Below are 18,781 nucleotides of genomic sequence, written 5' to 3' on the forward strand. Positions count from 1 at the left end.
CTCTGGAATAGCTTACAATAAATATTAAACACTAACTTATTGTTTCTTATATTTCTGATTACCAAGCCTTGTGGATAACTTTCCAAAGTTGAAATATTTTCCTCCTTGGACTTCCATGACACCACATTCTTCTGTTTCTGCTGGTTGTGACTCAGTTTTTTGTTGTTGTTTTTGTTGTTTTTAGGCTCTTCTTCCTCTTTTTGTCCCTTAAATTTTGTTGTTCCCCATGGTTCCATTTGTGGTCCCATACTTTTGCCACTGACCCCAGTCCTCCTGGGTGATCTCATCCACACCCAAGGTTTGAAACACTAAATGATTTCTAAATCTGTATATTATATTTCTGATTCCATTTCTGAGCTCCAGATTTGTTATTCCAGCAGTTGACTAGATGGTTGGATGCCAGCACCTCACTTGATTAAAACTGAACTCACTATATTCTTTCCAAAGCACATCTAACACAGATGCTCATATTTCAGTGAATGGCAACACCATTAGTTACCCAAATAAGAATGAAGGCTTGTGTTTGTGCCCAGTAGGCTCCTGTGGACTTTCTATTCTATATTCAAAATATCTCTGCAATCGACTCCTTTCCCCCAGCTCTCTCTTTTTCCTAAAATTATATCTTTATTGTTCAGATTATTACAGTTGTTCCTCTCCCCCCACCCAACTCCCCTTCACCCGGTTCCCACCCCACCCTCTGCCCTTACCCTCCCCACTGTCCTCATCCATAGTGTAGAATTTTTTTCCAGTCTCTTCCCACACCCCCCACACCCTTTCCCCCCTGAGAATTGTCAGTCCACTCCCTTTCTATGCCCTGATTCTATTATATTCACCAGTTTATTCTGTTCATCAGATTTTTTATTCACTTGATTTTTAGATTCACTTGTTGATAGATATGTAATTGTTGTTCATAATTTGTATCTTTACCTTTTTTCTTCTTCTTCCTCTTCTTAAAGAATACCTTTCAGCATTTCATATAATACTGGTTTGGTGGTGATGAACTCCCTTAGCTTTTTCTTATCAGTGAAGCTTTTTATCTGACCTTCAATTCTGAATGATAGCTTTGCTGGGTAAAGTAATCTTGGTTGTAGGTTCTTGCTATTCATCACTTTGAATATTTCTTGCCACTCCCTTCTGGCCTGCATAGTTTCTGTTGGGAAATCAGCTGACAATCTGATGGGTACTCCCTTGTAGGTAACTGACATTTTTTCTCTTGCTGCTTTTAAGATTCTTTCTTTGTCTTTTGCCCTTGGCATTTTAATTATGAAGTGTCTTGGTGTGGTCCTCTTTGGATTCCTTTTGTTTGGGGTTCTCTGCGCTTCCTGGACTTGTAAGTCTATTTCACCAGGTAGGGGAAGTTTTCTGTCATTACTTCTTCAAATAGGTTTTCAATATCTTGCTCTCTCTCTTCTTCTGGCACCCCTATAATTTGGATGTTGGTATGCTTGAAGTTGTCCCAGAGGCTCCTTACACTATCTTCATATTTTTGAATTCTTTTTTCTTTTCCAGTTGGGTGTTTTTTGCTTCTTCATATTTCAAATCTTTGACTTGATTCTTGGGATCCTCTTGTCTGCTGTTGGATCTCTGTATATTATTCTTTATTTCAGTCAGTGTATGCTTAATTTCTAGTTGGTCCTTTTTCATATCCTTGAGGGTCTCATTAGATTTCTTGAGGGTCTCACAAATTTATCGGCGGTTTCCAGAAAATTCTTGAAAAACCTTATAACCGTGGTTTTGAACTCTATAACCAGTAGTTTGCTTTCTTCCATTTCTGTCATTTGTGACCTGTTTCTTTGTCTCTGCATTTTGGCTTCTTCCCTGTGTTGATAGAGTGGCTTTGTGTGCTAGGTGTCCTGTAGGGCCCAGTGGCTCAGCCTCCTCAATTACCTGAGGTGGACACTCTTGGTGCAACCCTTTGTGGGCTTTGTGCACAATCTTGTTGTACTTAAGCCTTGATTGTTGTTGGTATCACTGGGAGGAATTGACCTCCAGGCCAATTGGCTGTGAGAATCAGCTGTGTCTATGGTGGGAGAACTTCTGTGCTGGAGACACCCTTATGGGGCAAGACTTGCTTCAGTGGGGCTTTGGTGCTCACTGAGTCTGCCCCCTGAGTGTGTCGTTATGGATCTGAGGAGTTGTAATCTGGATGGTCCCACTCTGACCACTGGGTACAAAGGCTCTTGGATCTCTAAGGAGGTGCTAATTTAGCCTCTGTCTGAGGCTACCCAGCAGGAGCTATGGAGAGATCTGCAGATTTCTCTTCTTTGTTTGGGGTTTGGAGGTGCCCAGATGAGGCCCAGCTGTGAAGCAATGCAAGCTGCTGTGGGGCCTTGGGCCTTCTTTTGGATGTTCTGGGTCTCTCTGACCCAGCTGCAGTTTGTTAGGTAATTTTACATTGCAAAGGGCCAGGCCATTCATATGCAAAAGCCTCTGCACACAGCTTGGGTGGGGCAGGGTCTCAGGGAATCAATAGGGTGGAGCAAACAGCTATGGCTGATCCTCAGCCCTGCCCTAAGAGGCCCCAGTTCTCAGTGTCCTGAAGTAATCACTGCAAGCACCTCTGAGAGAAAGCCGCCCTCGAGTTCTGCCTGCTGCCAGACAGTCCAGTTTCTCCCTGTATGAGTCTGGGTCCCCAAAGACTGGCCCAGAACTGGAGTTCAAAGCAGTCGGGAGCTTGAACTTCCTCCCGATTGAAAAAGATCACCATGTCCTCAGTTGCCAGCCCTTTCAGCATGCGCCTCTATACCTCTGCACTTTACTTCCACACCTCCTCCGAGTCTCAGTGTGCTTTTCTCTTTCCTTCTAGTTGTAGAATTTCCACTCAGCCAGCCTTCCTGTGGTTCTGGATGATGTCTGTTTTGTCTTTTAGTTGTATTTTTGAAGTGGTTGTGCAAGGCAGCAATTTCAGGTGTTTACCTATGCCGCCATCTTGGTTTCTCTCCCCCAACTCTCTTGCAGCTGCTGTCCTAGTTCATGTTTTTCTCATCTCCTACCTCCTAGCCTCCATAATGGTTGCTTTGGCTCTGATTTCCTGGGCTCTAATAATTCCTACACACTGCAATATCTGTTCTAAAATACACACTTGATCATAGTGCACCTACCCCCTAGGAGATTAAGAAAAGTTGGTCTTTTCTCTTTCTCTAAAGTACATGGAGACTTCAAGTGATTACCAATGTTTGCCACGACAGACCGGAATGACACCCAAAATAACAAAGAAACTCTTGGAATTCTAAAAGTTTCACAGTTCCGACCACACCTGACTTCCTCTGAGAGGCCACTCCCATCCATCCTTAAGCCTCCCTCTGCCTAGAGAGAGGGTGTGTGCTTAAGGGAAAGAAGGAGGAACCAGTAAGCTGGCTCCATCATAATGCCTATTAGGAACTTGGTAATACACCATAGAACAGACCCAGAATCTAAGTGGATAGTTATGTGAGGACATCTGCACATATAGTTTGAGACACTATGCGTGGTACTCTCTAATTTACCCCCCGCCCACACACACACACCACGCACCCCTTCCCCCCCCCCCCCCCCACACACATCTTCTAGCACATCAAGGTTTAACAAATTTGGCAAGCCCAGACTAAATAATCATAGACCCGATTTATTTAATTAATAAATTTGGTGGGGGTTTTTTAGTGGATACTTATAAAGTAAAGCTTTACTCACATTGGCTTGTAACATTTCTATGAACTTCACACCTAAGTTGTGTGTGCTTATGCAGTCAGTTCTTGACCACCCACAAATGCATTATTTGCTTTGACTCTAAATGATGCCTTCAATCCAGTCAACAAGGTTTGAAGTCTTTATACATGAAAGCTCTCTGACCATAGAAACAACACTAGTATCTAGCAAAATGCTTGCGATGTGATAACTGCCTAAAGATTGAATAAAGGAATGAATAAACACATACACTTAATCATCTCTTCATTAATCATAGTGAATGTAGACCAAATAGGGCTAAGAACTCATATTTTAATTATACTGCAATAGGATTCTGCTCCTCCTCAGCATGAAGGAAAAATTGAGAGAAGACCTATTAGGGGAAAGATGATAAAGCTGGTAGTTTAATAATATCATCTTTAAATATAGCTCCACCTTTTTATTGAAGGGCTACATTCTATTTCCTATAAATTAGCCAACTACAGTGCATAGGCCAAATGTGGCCTACCACCTACTTTTTTAAATACAATTTTTGTTGAAACATAACAATGTTCTTCATTTATGTCTTGTCTATGGCAGCTTTCATGCTATAATAGCTGATTTGAGTTGTTGCAAGAGACCATATGACCTACAAGACTAAACTGTTTAGTATCTGGCCCTTTTCTGAAAAATTTTGCCACCATCTGTCCTAGAATATCTTATATACCCATATTCCAAATTTAAATAATGTCCAAAATAAAATATGACTGAAGCTGCTATTACTGATTTGTGTATTACTTCCCACCTTAGTAATAATCTAAAATTGATTAAATAATGATGTTAAGTGAAAAGTAATGCTGAATTAATGAATAATATTTACTATATTATTCAGATTCACTTTTACACATTTTTTAGAATATATAAAGATAATTGAGAGAGAGGAGTTTGGACTATCAATAAAATCATCAAAATTTGTTATATATTTGAACTATTTTTCCCTGGGAATTTTTATCTAATTATCTAGTGAGGAAAAAAAAAGAATCCTCCTCAAGACAGAATGGTCTAGAGCAGTGGTTCTCAACCTTCTGGCCCTTTAAATACAGTTCCTCATGTTGTGACCCAACCATAAAATTATTTTTGTTGCTACTTCATAACTGTAATGTTGCTACTGTTATGAATTGTAATGTAAATATCTGATATGCAGGATGGTCTTAGGCGACCCCTGTGAAAGGGTCGTTTGACCGCCAAAGGGGTCTTGATCCACAGGTTGAGAACCGATGGTCTAGAGTAAATCATTCACTAGAATGAACTGGAGACTATTTAAATATCTTCTTTACTACCAGTCACAAGAGGAACTCAGACACACTATACATTATATATTACTAGAGACCCAGTGCACGAAATTCGTGCATGAGGGGGTGGTCCCCTCAGCCCAGCCTGCACCCTTTCCAATCTGGGACCCCTTGGGGAATGTCCAACTGCTGGTTTAGGCCTGATCCCAATCAAACATCCCTCTCACAATCCTGGACCACTGGCTCGTAACCGCTCATGTGCTTGCCTGCCTGATCACCCCTAACAGCCCCCCCCCCCCCCCCGCCTGATCACCCCTAAACCACCTTTGCTTGCTGGCCTGGATTGCCCCTCAACTGCTCAACCCCGGGGGGCGAAATGGCCCAAAATATAACTGCCTCTGCCTGCTGGCCTGATCACCCCCAACTGCCCCCCCTCCCCCCCGCTGGTGGCCTAGTTGCCCCCAACTGCCCCCCTGCTGGCCAGGTTGCCCCACGCAGCCTGCTGCTCGGTCATTTGGTTGTCCCTCACTAACCCCCTGCCGACCTGGTCTCCCTACGCAGCCTATTTGGCCGTCTGTTCAATCGTGATGGTCGCGACAGTTGCGACGGTCACTTAAGCTTTTTTATAGATATTTACATTTACATACTACTGTATAGCAAACTCAGTGTATTGTTTCTTGCTATGTAGCCACAAAACACATTGTTAGGAGTGGGGCTGGGAGGTGTGGAAGAGGCCTGTCATTTCTCTATATAATCAGGCATACAAGTTAGACACGTATCTCGAGTATCTGGGTTCTCTTGTAACAGCCCATTATGGGTTTGTCATGCACAAATTTATATAAACCCAACCTTTTCCATTTTATATTTTCAGATGATTTTACTTCTAGAGAAAGGAGGATTTTCTAAGTTTACCATTTGTAAAGCATCTGGTCATGGTATTTGCTCAAAAAAGACCTATTTTTTCAGGCATTGTCCACAGTAGCTTGTTATTCATCTCCTTCACTAGACTCGGTTCTGAATGAACCAGTAGTTCTTTAAACTTACTGTCACCCACAAAAGACAGTGATTGACATCATGGGACCATGGAGAGGCAATGCCCAAAAAGAAACTGCCAAAGCCCTGAGGGCAGTTCCTAAGAAGGACAAATATTAGTGCTTTCAAGGACAACAACATTATTATAATAACTTCCTAAGATGACTATTTGATGAATAGCAATTATATGGACTCTAAATTTTAGAATGTTTATTTAAAAAAATAAAATTAATCTAGTAACATAGTCATACCTTATACAGTGAGTGACCTTAATATGTCACCATAACATTTTATTTGCATGTCTAAAAATACTACAAAAAATACAGTCAAAGTCGATATGCACAATTCTAAACTGTATCTGGCTGAGTTATTTTCCTTTTAGGTTCTCCACAGGAGAAACTTCCCAGGACGTGACTTACATTTTTGCCAGTTGAAGATCTGTGATACTGTTAAGTTTCCATACTTGACAAGACATATGAAGGTGTGGTTGTTTGTCACATTGAAGTCCAGTTCACTGCTAATAGTGTAGAGCTCAGTTTGAGGGTCTTGGGAAACTGTTGTGTGGATGGCATTTAATTCTTTTCCCTTTTCCAACCAGGAGAGGTGAGGCTTTGGAAAACCTCCAGAGGTTGAACAAATTATTCTTTTGATGTTTGTAGCTGGGTTTCCAAGCTCAGTTATACTTGGGACAGGAAAGTCAGCTAAAGAAAGAACAAGAATATAAGTATATACCATTATATCTGTGCGTGTATGTGTGATATATATATATATTTTTTTCTTCTGGAGGTGTTATATTTTCAATAAAGTATCTAGCTTTAATAAGAATGCAGCCCTAGCCAGTTTGGCTCAGTGGATACAGTGTCGGCCTGCAGACTGAAGGGTCTCATGTTTGATTCCGGCCTAGGGCACATACCCGGGTTGCGAGCTTGAGCCCCAGTGTGGGGCGTACAGGAGGCAGCCAATCAATGATTCTCTCTCATCATTGATGTTTCTATCTCTTTCTCCCTCTCCCTTCCTCTCTGAAATCAATAAAAATATATTAAAAAAATAAGAATGCAAAAATTAGATATAATTTGCAGCTTCCCATAAGTCAGTAGTTATGTATAATCCAAAGACTGACTTTGGAATTCTTCATCACTTTTTTTAAAAACTTTTATTATTATTATTATTATTTTAATCCTCACCCAATGATATTTTTCCATTGATTTTTAGGGAGAGTGGAAGAGAGAGGGAAAGACAGAGAAATATTGATGTGAAACACATCGATTGGTTGCCTCCGACTAGGGCCAGGGCCTGAGGATCCTGCAACCAAGGTACATGCCCTTGCCCGGAATCAAACCCAGGACCCTTTGTTATACAGGCTGATGCTCTATCCACTGAGCCAAACAGGCTAGGGCTCTTCATCACTTTTGATAGAGGTAGGAGGGAAGTTATTAGAGAAAAAAGAAGTAGCTTCATGTGAAAAAATATTGACAGATTTGTAAGAATTGAAGAGAAAAATAACACAACATTTAGTGAGCTCTTAATGCTTGTTCAGTCTGGACTTTTCCTTATTTCGTCTTTACAACAACCCTGGGAGGTAGATTGTAGCAAAAAAAAGATTAAATATTACTAATTTCATATGATTTAATTTAATACAATTTCCATTTTATAAATAATGAAGTTGAGGTCTAATCATAAGCAGTAAGTGGCAGAAATGGTATTTGAATCCAAGTTTTTCAGGTACCAGAGCCTTCCTTTTCCTTGTCTTCCTTTCTTGTACTTTGTTTCCTTTCCTTTCATCCTGACTTTTAAGGCCACAAAGTAGCTCTCTTTTACTTGTCTGTTTATTAGTTAATATTGTAGTGAACACCTATGAACCCACCATCCAACTTGAGAACCAGCACACTGACAGTAACTTATGTAAATACTAGAGGCCTGGAGAAACCAAGATGGCGGCACAGGTAAACACTGGTAATTGCTGCCTCCGACAACAACTTCAAAAATACAACGAGAAGAAACAGCAGCCTCCTGATCACCACACCCTCTGTCTGAGAAACAGCAGCTCTGTGTGAAGCCTCCCCCCACCAGCCAGAGGAGCCACCACAGTGGTGAACAGCACCCATCACAGGAGCTGCTGCCAACTGAGGAGCAACTGCTACCACAACCGCGTGGGGAGCAACCGCAGCCCAAGGAGCCACTGCCACCCAGGGAGCAGCCACTGAACGACTCAACATCTAGATCTGTTGGTGAGATCAAACATGGGTAGACAAAGAAACCCCCAAAGGAAAGAAAAGGAGGACTCGCCAGAAAAGCAGCTAAGTGAAACCGAGGCATGCAGCATGACAGGAAAAGAATTCAGATTAAGGGTCCTAGAATGCATAAACCGGATGGAGGAAAAAATCAACAACTTATGCAAGAAGCAAGAAGAAACAGATGAAGAAATCAATAAATTATATAAGAACCAAGAAGAAATGAAGAGTGATATAGCTGCAATAAAAAACACCATTGAAAGTTTCAACAGTAGACTAGGAGAAGCGGAGGACCGAATTAGCGAATTAGAAGACAGGGAAACAAAACACACAATCTGAACAGCAATTGGAGAAAAAATTAAAAGACAGGAGGAGAGTCTAAGGGAGCTATGGGCAACATGAAACGAAACAACATACGAATAATAGGGGTGCCATAACAACAGAAAGAGGAACAAGACTTAGAAAACCTATTTGAAGAAATAATATCAGAAAACTTCCCTGAGGTGGGGAAGAAAAAAGTCACACAAGCACAGAGAGTCCCAAACAAAGTGAACCCGAAAAGACCCACACCAAGACACATCATAATTACCATGGCAAATATTCAGGACAAAAAGAGAATCTTAAAGGCTGCAAGAGAGAGACGGAAAGTTACATACAAGGGATCTCCCATTAGATTATCAAATGATTTCTCAACAGAAACACATCAGGCCAGAAAAGAATGGACGGAAATTTACAAAGTGATGCAAAGCAAAGGACTGAATCCAAGAATACTCTATCCAGCAAGGCTATCATTCAAAATTGAAGGGGAAATAAGAAGCTTCACAGACAAAAAAAGGCTAAGGGAGTTTATCACCACCAAGCCAGCAATGCAAGAAATGCTAAAGGGACTGGTGTAAAAAGAAGAAATAAAAAGCTCAGAAAGAAAACAGCCACAAAAAATAGAAATGGCTACAAACAAGTACCTTTCAATAATAACTTTAAACGTAAATGGACTAAATGCTCCAACCAAAAGACATCAAGTGGCTGAATGGATAAAAAAACATGACCCATACATTTTCTGTCTACAAGAGACCCACCTCAGAAGAAGGGACTCACACAGACTGAAAGTGAAGTGATGGAAAAATATCTTTCAGGCAAATGGAAATGAAAAAAAAGCTGGGGTAGCAATACTTATATCGGACAAAATAGACCTCAAGGTGAAGGCCATAACAAGAGATAAGGAAGGCCACTTCATAATACTAAAGGGATCAATACAACAAGAAGATATAACCCTGATAAACATATATGCACCCAATGCAGGAGCACCCAAATACATAAAAAAACTCCTGGAAGATATCAAAGGAGAGATCGACAACAATACAATCATAGTAGGGGACTTTAATACACCACTGACATCACTGGATAAATCCTCTAGACAAACAATCAGCAAAGAAACAGCAATCCTAAATGACTCACTAGATCAGATGGACTTAATTGACATCTTCAAAACACTTCACCCAAAGCCACGGAATATACATTCTACTCAAGTGCTCATAGGACATATTCAAAAATAGACCACATATTGGGTCACAAACAAAGTCTCCCCAATTTCAAGAAGATTGAAATCATACCAACCATCTTCTCAGACCACAATGGCACAATATTAGAAATAAACTACAAGAAAAACAACCCAAAATACTCAAACACTTGGAAGCTGAATAGCATGTTATTAAATATTGATTGGGTTACCAATGAGATCAAAGAAGAAATTAAAAACATCCTGGAAACTAATGACATGAAAACACAACAATCCAGAACCTATGGGACACAAAGAAAGCAGTCCTGAGAGGGAAGTTTATAGCTCTACAGGCCTATCTCAAAAAACAAGAAAAAATGGTAGTAAATCATCTAACTCTACATCTCAAAGAATTAGAAAGAGAGCAACAAGAAAACCCCAGAGTGAGCAGAAGGAAGGAGATAATAAAGATTAGAGCAGAAATCAATGACATAGAGACCAAAAAAACAATACATAAAATCAATGAAACCAAGAGCTGGTTCTTTGAAAGGATAAACAAGATTAATGAACCTCTAGCCAGGCTCACCAAGAAGCAAAGAGAGAGGACCCAAATAAACAAAATCAGAAATGATAGAGGCGAAATAACAACAGACCTCACAGAAATACAAATGATTGTTTAAAAATACTATGGACAACTCTACTCCAACAAACTAGACAACCTGGAGGAAATGGACAAATTCCTAGAAAAATACAACATTCCAAAACTCAATCAGGAAGAATCTAAAAATCTCAACAGGCCAATAACTATGGAAGAAATTGAAGCAGTCATCAAAAAGCTTCCAGCAAACAAAAGCCCAGGACCAGATGGCTTCACAGGGGAGTTTTACCAAACATTCAAGGAAAAACTAAAACCTGTCCTCCTCAGACTACTACAAAAAATTCAAGAGGAAGGAATACTTCCAAGCTCATTCTCTGAAGCCAGCATCACCCTAATACCAAAACCAGGTAAAGACAACACAATGAAAGAGAATTACAGGCCAATATCCCTCATGAACATAGATGCCAAAATCCTCAACAAAATCTTAGCAAATCGGATCCAGCAGTACATCAGAAAGATCATACACCATGACCAAGTAGGATTTATCCCAGGGATGCAAGGATGGTACAATATCCGCAAATCAATAAACATGATACATCACATAAACAAATTGAAAGAAAAAAACCACATAGTCATATCAATTGATGCAGAAAAAGCATTTGACAAAATCCAACACCCATTTTTGATAAAAACTCTCAGCAAGGTGGGAATAGAAGGATCATACCTCAACATAATAAAAGCCATATATGACAAGCCCAAAGTCAACATCATACTCAATGGGCAAAAACTAAAACTATTTCCCCTAAGAACAGGAACAAGACAGGGATGCCCACTCTCACCACTCCTGTTTGACATAGTACTGGAAGTATTAGCCATTGCGATTAGACAAGAAGAAGAAATAAAAGGCATCCAAATTGGAAATGAAGAAGTAAAACTGTCCTTATTCACAGATGACATGATATTGTACATAAAAAACCCTAAAGACTCCATCAAAAAACTATTAGACTTAATAAATGAATTCAGCAATGTAGCAGGATACAAAATTAATGCCAAGAAATCTATGGCATTTCTATAGTGAACTTACAGAAAGAGAGACTAAAAAAGCAATCCCATTTACCATCACACCAAAAAAATTAAGATACCTAGGAATAAACTTAAATAAAGAGGTAAAAGACCTCTACTCAGAAAACTATAGGATGTTGAAAAAAAGAGATAGAGGAAGACATAAACAGATGGAAGAACATATTATGTTCATGGATTTGTAGGATCAACATAATTAAAATGTCCATACTACCCAAAGCAATATATAAATTCAACGTACTTCCCATTGAAATACCAATGGCATATTTCACAGACCTAGAATAAACTCTCCAAAAATTCATCTGGAATAAAAAACGACCCCGAATAGCTGCAGTGATCCTGAGAAAGAAGAACAAAGTAGGTGGGATCTCAATACCAGATATCAAGCTGTATTACAAAGCCACTGTTCTCAAAACTGCCCGGTACTGGCACAAGAACAGACATACAGACCAATGGAACAGAATAGAGAACCCAGAAATCGACCCAAACCACTATGCTCAACTAATATTTGACAAAGGAGGCAAGAACATACAATGGAGTCAGGACAGTCTCTTCAATAAATGGTGCTTGGAAATGTGGTCAGACACATGCAAAAAAATGAAACTAGACCACCAACTTACACCATACACAAAAATAAACTCAAAATGGATAAAGGACTTAAACGTAAGACAGGAAACCATAAGATTATTAGAGAAATCCACAGGTAGCAAAATCTCGGATATATGCCGAAGGAATTTCTTCACTGATACAGCTCCTGGGACAATGGAAACTAAAGGGAAAATAAACAAATGGAACTATATCAAAATAAAAAGCTTCTGCACAGCAAAAGAAACCATCAACAAAACAAGAAAGCCCACTACATTGGAGAACATATTTGCCAATGATATCTCCGATAAAGGTTTAATCTCCAACATTTATAGGGAACTCATACAACTTAACAAAACCAAGGTAAACAATCCAACCAAAAAATGGGCAAAGCACCTAAATAGACACTTTTTGAAAGAGGACATACATAAGGCTGAGAGACATATGAGAACATGCTCAAAGTCACTAATCATCCGAGAGACGCAAATCAAAACGACAATGAGGTACCATCTCACACCTGTCAGAATGGCTATCATCAACAAATCAACAAATGACAAATGCTGGCGAGGATGTGGAGAAAAAGGAACACTCATGCACTGCTGGTGGGAATGCAAACTGGTGCAGCCACTGTGGAGAACAGTGTGGAGTTTCCTCAAAAAACTAAAAATGGAACTCCCATTTGACCCAGTGATCCCACTTCTAGGAATATATCCCAAGAAACCAGAAACACCAATCAGAAAGGATATATGCATCCCTATGTTCGTAGCAGCACAATTTACAATAGCTAAGATTTGGAATCAGCCTAAGTGCCCATCAGCAGATGAATGGATTAAAACACTTTGGCACATGTACACAATGGAATACTATGCTGCTGTAAAAAGGAAGGAACTCCTACCATTTGCAACAGCATGAATGGAGCTGGAGAGCATTATGCTAAGTGAAATAAGTCAGTCAGAGAAAGATAAATATCACATGCTCTCACTCATTTGTGGATTATAATGAACAACGTAAACCGATGAACAAAAACAGATGTAGAGACAGAGAAGCATCGATCAGATGCTTAAAACTCGGAGGGAAAGCAGGGGAGGGTGGGGGTGAGGGGGAAAGATCAACCAAAGGACTTGTATGCATGCATATAAGCATAAGTGATGGATGTGGACAACAGGAGGTGAGGGTGATGGCAGGATTGGGGGGGATGAAGGGACATTGGTGAGATAAGGACACATTTGTAATATCTTATTCAATAAAGGAGAAAAAAAGCGAAATAAATGACATAGACACACACAAAAAAAAGAAAACAAAACAAAAAAAAACAAAAGATCAATGAAACCAAGAGCTGGTTCTTTGAAAGAATAAACAAGATTGATGAACCTCTAGCCAGGCTCACCAAGAAGCAAAGAGAGAGGACCCAAATAAATAAAATCAGATGAAAGAGGTGAAATAACAACAGACCCCAGAGAAATACAAAGGATTATAAAAAAAAGTACTATGAATGACTCTATTCCAACAAACTGAACACCCTAGAGGTAATGGACATATTCCTAGAAAAATATGATCTTCTAAAACTCAACCAAAAAGAATAAAAAAATCTCAACAGGCCAATAACTAAGGAGGAAATTGAAGCATTCATCAAAAAACTTCCAGCAAACAAAAGCCCAGGGCCAAATGGCTTCACAGAGGAATTTTACCAAACATTCAAAGAAGAACTAAAACCTATTCTTCGCAGACTATTCTAAAAAATTCAAGAGGAAGGCACACTTCCAAGCTCTTTCTATGAAGCCAGCGTTACCATAATCCCAAAACCAGATAAGGACACTACAAAGGAAGAGAATTACAGGCCAATATCCCTCATGAACATAGATGCTAAAATCCTCAACAAAATTCTAGCAAATTGGATCCAGCATTACATTAGATAGATCATACATCATGACCAAGTGGGATTTATTCCAGGGGTGCAAAGCTGGTACAAAATGTGCAAATCAATAAACATGATACAGCACATAAACAAATTGAGAGACAAAAATCACATCAGCATACCAACTGATGCAGAAAAGGCATTTGACAAAATCCAATACCTTTTCATGATAAAAACTCTCAGTAAAGTGGGAAATGAGGGATCATACCTCAACATAATAAAAGCCTTATATGACAAACCTATAGTCAACATCATACTCAATGGGCAAAAACTAAAACCATTTCCCCTTAGAACAGGAAAGAGACAGGGATGCCCATTTTCACCACTCCTGTTCGACATAGTTCTGGAAGTGCTGGCCATAGCGATCAGACAAGAAGAAATAAAAGGCATCCAAATTGGAAAAGAAGAAGTAAAATTATCATTATTCACAGATGACATGATATTGTATATAGAAAACCCTAAAGATTCCATCAAAAACTACTAGAATTAATAAATGAATTCAGCAATGTAGCAAGATACATATTAACACCCAGAAATAAATGGTTTTTTTATACACCAATAATGAACTTACAGAAAGAGAAACTAAAAAAAAATCCCATTTACCATTGCAACAAAAAAATTACGATACCTAGGAATAAACTTAACTAAGGAGGTAAATGACCTGTATTCAGAAAATTACAGGATGCTGAAAAAAGAGATAGAGGAAGACATAAACAAATGAAAGAATATACCATGTTCATGGATTGGTAGAATCAACATCATTAAAATGTCCATACTACCCAAAGCAATTTTTTTAAAAAATATATTTTATTGATTTTTCAGAGAGGAAGGGAGAGAGATAGAGAGTTAGAAACATCGATGAGAGAGAAACATCGATCAGCTGCCTCCTGCACATCTCCTACTGGGGATGTGCCCGCAACCCAGGTACATGCCCTTGACCGGAATCGAACCTGGGACCTTTCAGTCCGCAAGCCGACGCTCTATCCACTGAGCCAAACCGGTTTCGGCCCCAAAGCAATTTTTAGATTCAATGCAATCCCCATTAAAATACCAACAGCATACTTCAAACAAACTTTCCAAAAATTCATCTGGAATAAAAAAAGACCCCGAATAGCTGCAGCAATCTTGAAGAAGAAGAAGAAAGTTGGAAGGATCACAATACCAGATATCAAGCTATACTACAAAGCCACTGTTCTCAAAACTGCCTGGTATTGGCACAAGAACAGACATATAGACCAATGGAATAGAATAGAGAAACTAGATATCTGCCCAAGCCATTATACATGATTAATATTTAACAAAGGAGGCAAGAGCATACAATGGAGTCAAGACAGTCTCTTCAATAAATGGTGTTGGAAAAATTGGACAGATACATGTAAAAATATGAAACTAGACCACCAACTTACACCATACACACAAATAAACTCAAAATGGATAAAGGATTTAAAAGTAAGACCAGAAACCATAAAAATCTTAGAAGAAGCCATAGGCAGCAAAATAGCAGACATTTGTCGTAGCAACATCTTTACCAATACAGCTCCTAGGGCAATGGACACTAAGGAGAAAATAAACAAATGGGACTACATCAAAATAAAAAGCTTCTGCACAGCAAAAGAAACCATCAACAAAACAATAAGAAAGCCCACTGCCTGGGAGAACATATTTGACAATGTTATATCCAATAAGGGTTTACTTTCCCAAATTTATAGGGAACTCATACAACTTAACAAAACCAAGGTAAACAATCCAACCAAAAAATGGGCAAAGCACCTAAATAGACACTTTTTGAAAGAGGACATACAGAAGGCCAAGCATGAAAACATGCTCAAAGTCAGTAATCATTGGAGAGATGCAAATTAAAACAATAGTGAGGTACCATCTCACACCTGTCAGAATGGCTATCATCAACAAATCAACAAATGACAAGTGCTGGCGAAGATGCGGAGAAAAAAAAAACCCTCGTGCATTGCTGGTGGGAATACAGACTGGTGCAGCCACTGTGGAAAACAGTATGGAGCTTCCTCAAAAAGTTAAAAATGGAACTTCTATTTGACCCAGTGATCCCACTTCTAGGAATATATCCCAAGAAACCAGAAACACCAATCAGAAAGGATATATGCATCCCTATGTTCATAGCAGCACAATTTACCATAGCTAAGATTTGAAAACAGCCTATGTGCCCATCAGCAGATAAGGGGATTAAAAAACAGTGGTACATCTACACAATGGAATATTACGCTGCTGTAAAAAAGAAGGAATTCTTACCATTTGCAACAGCATAGATGGAACTGGAGAGCACTATGCTAAGTGAAATAAGCCAGTCAGAGAAAGATAAATATCACACGATCTCACTCATTTGTGGAATATAATGAACACTATAAATTAATGAACAAAAATAGAACCAGTGCCCTAACTGGTTTGGCTCAGTGGATAGAGCGTCGGCCTGCGGACTCAAGGGTCCCAAGTTCGGTTCCGGTCAAGGGCATGTACCTTGGTTGTGGGCACATCCCCAGTGGGGAGTGTGCAGGAGGCAGCTGATTGTTGTTTCTAACTCTCTATCCCTCTCCCTTCCTCTCTGTAAAAAATCAATAAAAATATATCTTAAAAAAAATAGAACCAGAGTCATAGAAGCATCAAACAGACTGTCCAACCTATGAGGGAAGGTGGGGGTGAAGGGGTTAGAGATCAACCAAAGGACTTGTATGCATGCATATGAGCATAACCAATGGACACTGATGGGGTGTAGGGGGAGTTAGGGCATGTGCTGGGGGGGGGGTGAGGGCAGTGGAGGGAAAAAAGAGATTTATGTGATACTGTAAACAATAAAAATTTAAATTAAAAGAAATTTTCTTTTCCCTGGTCGGTTAGAGCAGTGGTTCTCAACCTTTTTTTGGCCATGCCCCACCTAAGCATTTCTAAAATCCTAATATACCTCCCCCCCACGTGACATATAATTGTTATTATTTAAAAAGTGAATTCCTATTCACGTGGAGGAAGCCTAAAAGGCCATTAACTTGGTCTAAACAAGCTTCCAAAGAACACGGCATCCATGAAAGAGAAAAATAAAAGAAGGAAAGGACAGTTGAAGTACTGAGGAAGAAATCACTAAGATATTGTTAAAAAATCTATCTATCTATCTATCTATCTATCTATCTATCTATCTATCTATCTATCTATGGAATGCTAATTAGCCGAGCATCATGACCACTCAGGAGGAGCTGTGCAAGAAGATGGGCAGGAGGGGACTGCGTGCCGCCCCCACCCAGCGGCGGTGGGCAGGCTGGGGCTGGGGGCGGGCCAGAGCAGAGACACAACACACAGGAGCACCTGCCCCCACCCCAGCCCACACACGCAGCAGCGCGGTGCCGGCCCCCCGCGCAGGGTGCCTCCTTGCAGGGCAGGAGGCCGGGTGCCTCTTTGTGCGATTTCAACCACCGCTGGGCCTCTAGTTAATAATAATATGAAGTGATATGAAAAAATAGCAAATAAAGTTTCAAAACATATGATAGAGAACTTAAATGCAGAAATATGTCACAATATATATTTATATACTGTATATGAGGCCCCTAGAACCATAAGAAATGCAAAAAATTCACTGTTAATAACTCATTCTCAAATTGTCCCCCTTAAAAATCAAATTTCCCCCTGTGGGGTGTGTGCCCCACATTGGGAACCACTGGGTTAGAGCGTCGGCCTGACCTGAGGACCGAAGGGTCGCAGGTTCCATTTCCAGTCAAGGACATTTACCTCAGTTGCAGGTTCAATCCCCGAGGGTGCATGTGGGAGGCAACCAAACGTGTCTGTCTGTCTGTCTCTCTCCCTCCCTCCACTCTCTCTAAAAATCAATGAAAAAAAATCCTCAGGCAAGGATTTAAGAAAAAAAAGTTGTTACCTTAATACATCAAATACTAAATACTTTTTAAAAAGTAGTATTTCCTTTGCTTCTCATAATATCAGTCTATCATGTGTTACAACCTAGAATAACAAATCCAAGTAACTCATGTCAAGTTAATTCTTGTTCATTCCTGCACTCCACTTTTCTGAGAAATAGATAAACCTCAAGGATGCCGTTAATATAAGGGATTCTATTAACACATTTGTAATACCTTAACCAATAAAGAAATTAAAGATAAAAAATCATCTTTTCAAGTTCTGGCTCGGCTTGGAACAGCTTCAGCTCTGTCTCCTATGCCTTTCCTAAGGTCATCTGTTTAGAATAACAGCTCCCCATCAAAGAATTACTCCTCTGATTCTCATTTTATTCAACCAACCCAAGTTTTCACCATTCTTAATGGGTAGCGTAAAAATATTAGGAGAGGAAGAGGTGCACATGTTTTAGAAGGTTAAAATCCATTAACCTAGTTAATCTGTTAACCAATACAACTAGTTCCTCATTGTATTGGTCAATGGAGGCTTTCATATATGCTGTGCTGATATTATATTATTTTGCAGTCTTAGGCAAATGTAGAGAAACCAACTTGCCCTGGTTAGCCTGAGGTTTTTCTAGTTTTACCATGAAAACCGGGGACTGAGGAAATCATCCAGCCCTGGGCAAAAAAGGTAGTTGGTCGCTCTTACCAACTGAGTGACTGTTTAACTTCTTGTTTCTCAAACTATGGTCGTCACCAGCCACACAGGCATCACCTGGAAGCTTGTTAAAAGTGCAGCATTGCAGATCCCACTGAGACCTGCTGCATTTGAATGTGCATTTTAACAAGCTCCCCAGGGCAGAGGCACATTCCCACCTGAGAAGCACTGCTCTCATGGACTCAACTGGAAACATCAGAATTGGTTCTGGGTCAAATTAAGCAGGTGAAGTTTCCCCTCTTGTGTTCCCTTACCTGATTTTGGTGCCCCCCCCCTCTTCTGAAAACTCCCAAGCACTCTCAGGTTGCCCGTGTAAGTTATCCT

General features: G+C 39.9%; 1 protein-coding gene across 2 annotated transcripts in view; it reads right to left on the reverse strand.

Moving 5' to 3' along the window:
- The window catches only part of CD80 (CD80 molecule), a 35,842-nt gene that overhangs the window by 2,419 nt on the left and 14,642 nt on the right, over positions 1–18,781 (reverse strand). For both annotated transcript variants that reach the window (XM_023755811.1, XM_023755812.1), the window contains exon 4: positions 6,386–6,667. In XM_023755811.1, coding sequence (XP_023611579.1) covers positions 6,386–6,667 — 282 coding nt within the window. The remainder of the gene's footprint in view (positions 1–6,385; positions 6,668–18,781) is intronic.

Source organism: Myotis lucifugus, unplaced genomic scaffold, assembly GCF_000147115.1.
Source record: "Myotis lucifugus unplaced genomic scaffold, Myoluc2.0 scaffold_84, whole genome shotgun sequence".
Lineage (NCBI taxonomy): Eukaryota > Metazoa > Chordata > Mammalia > Chiroptera > Vespertilionidae > Myotis > Myotis lucifugus.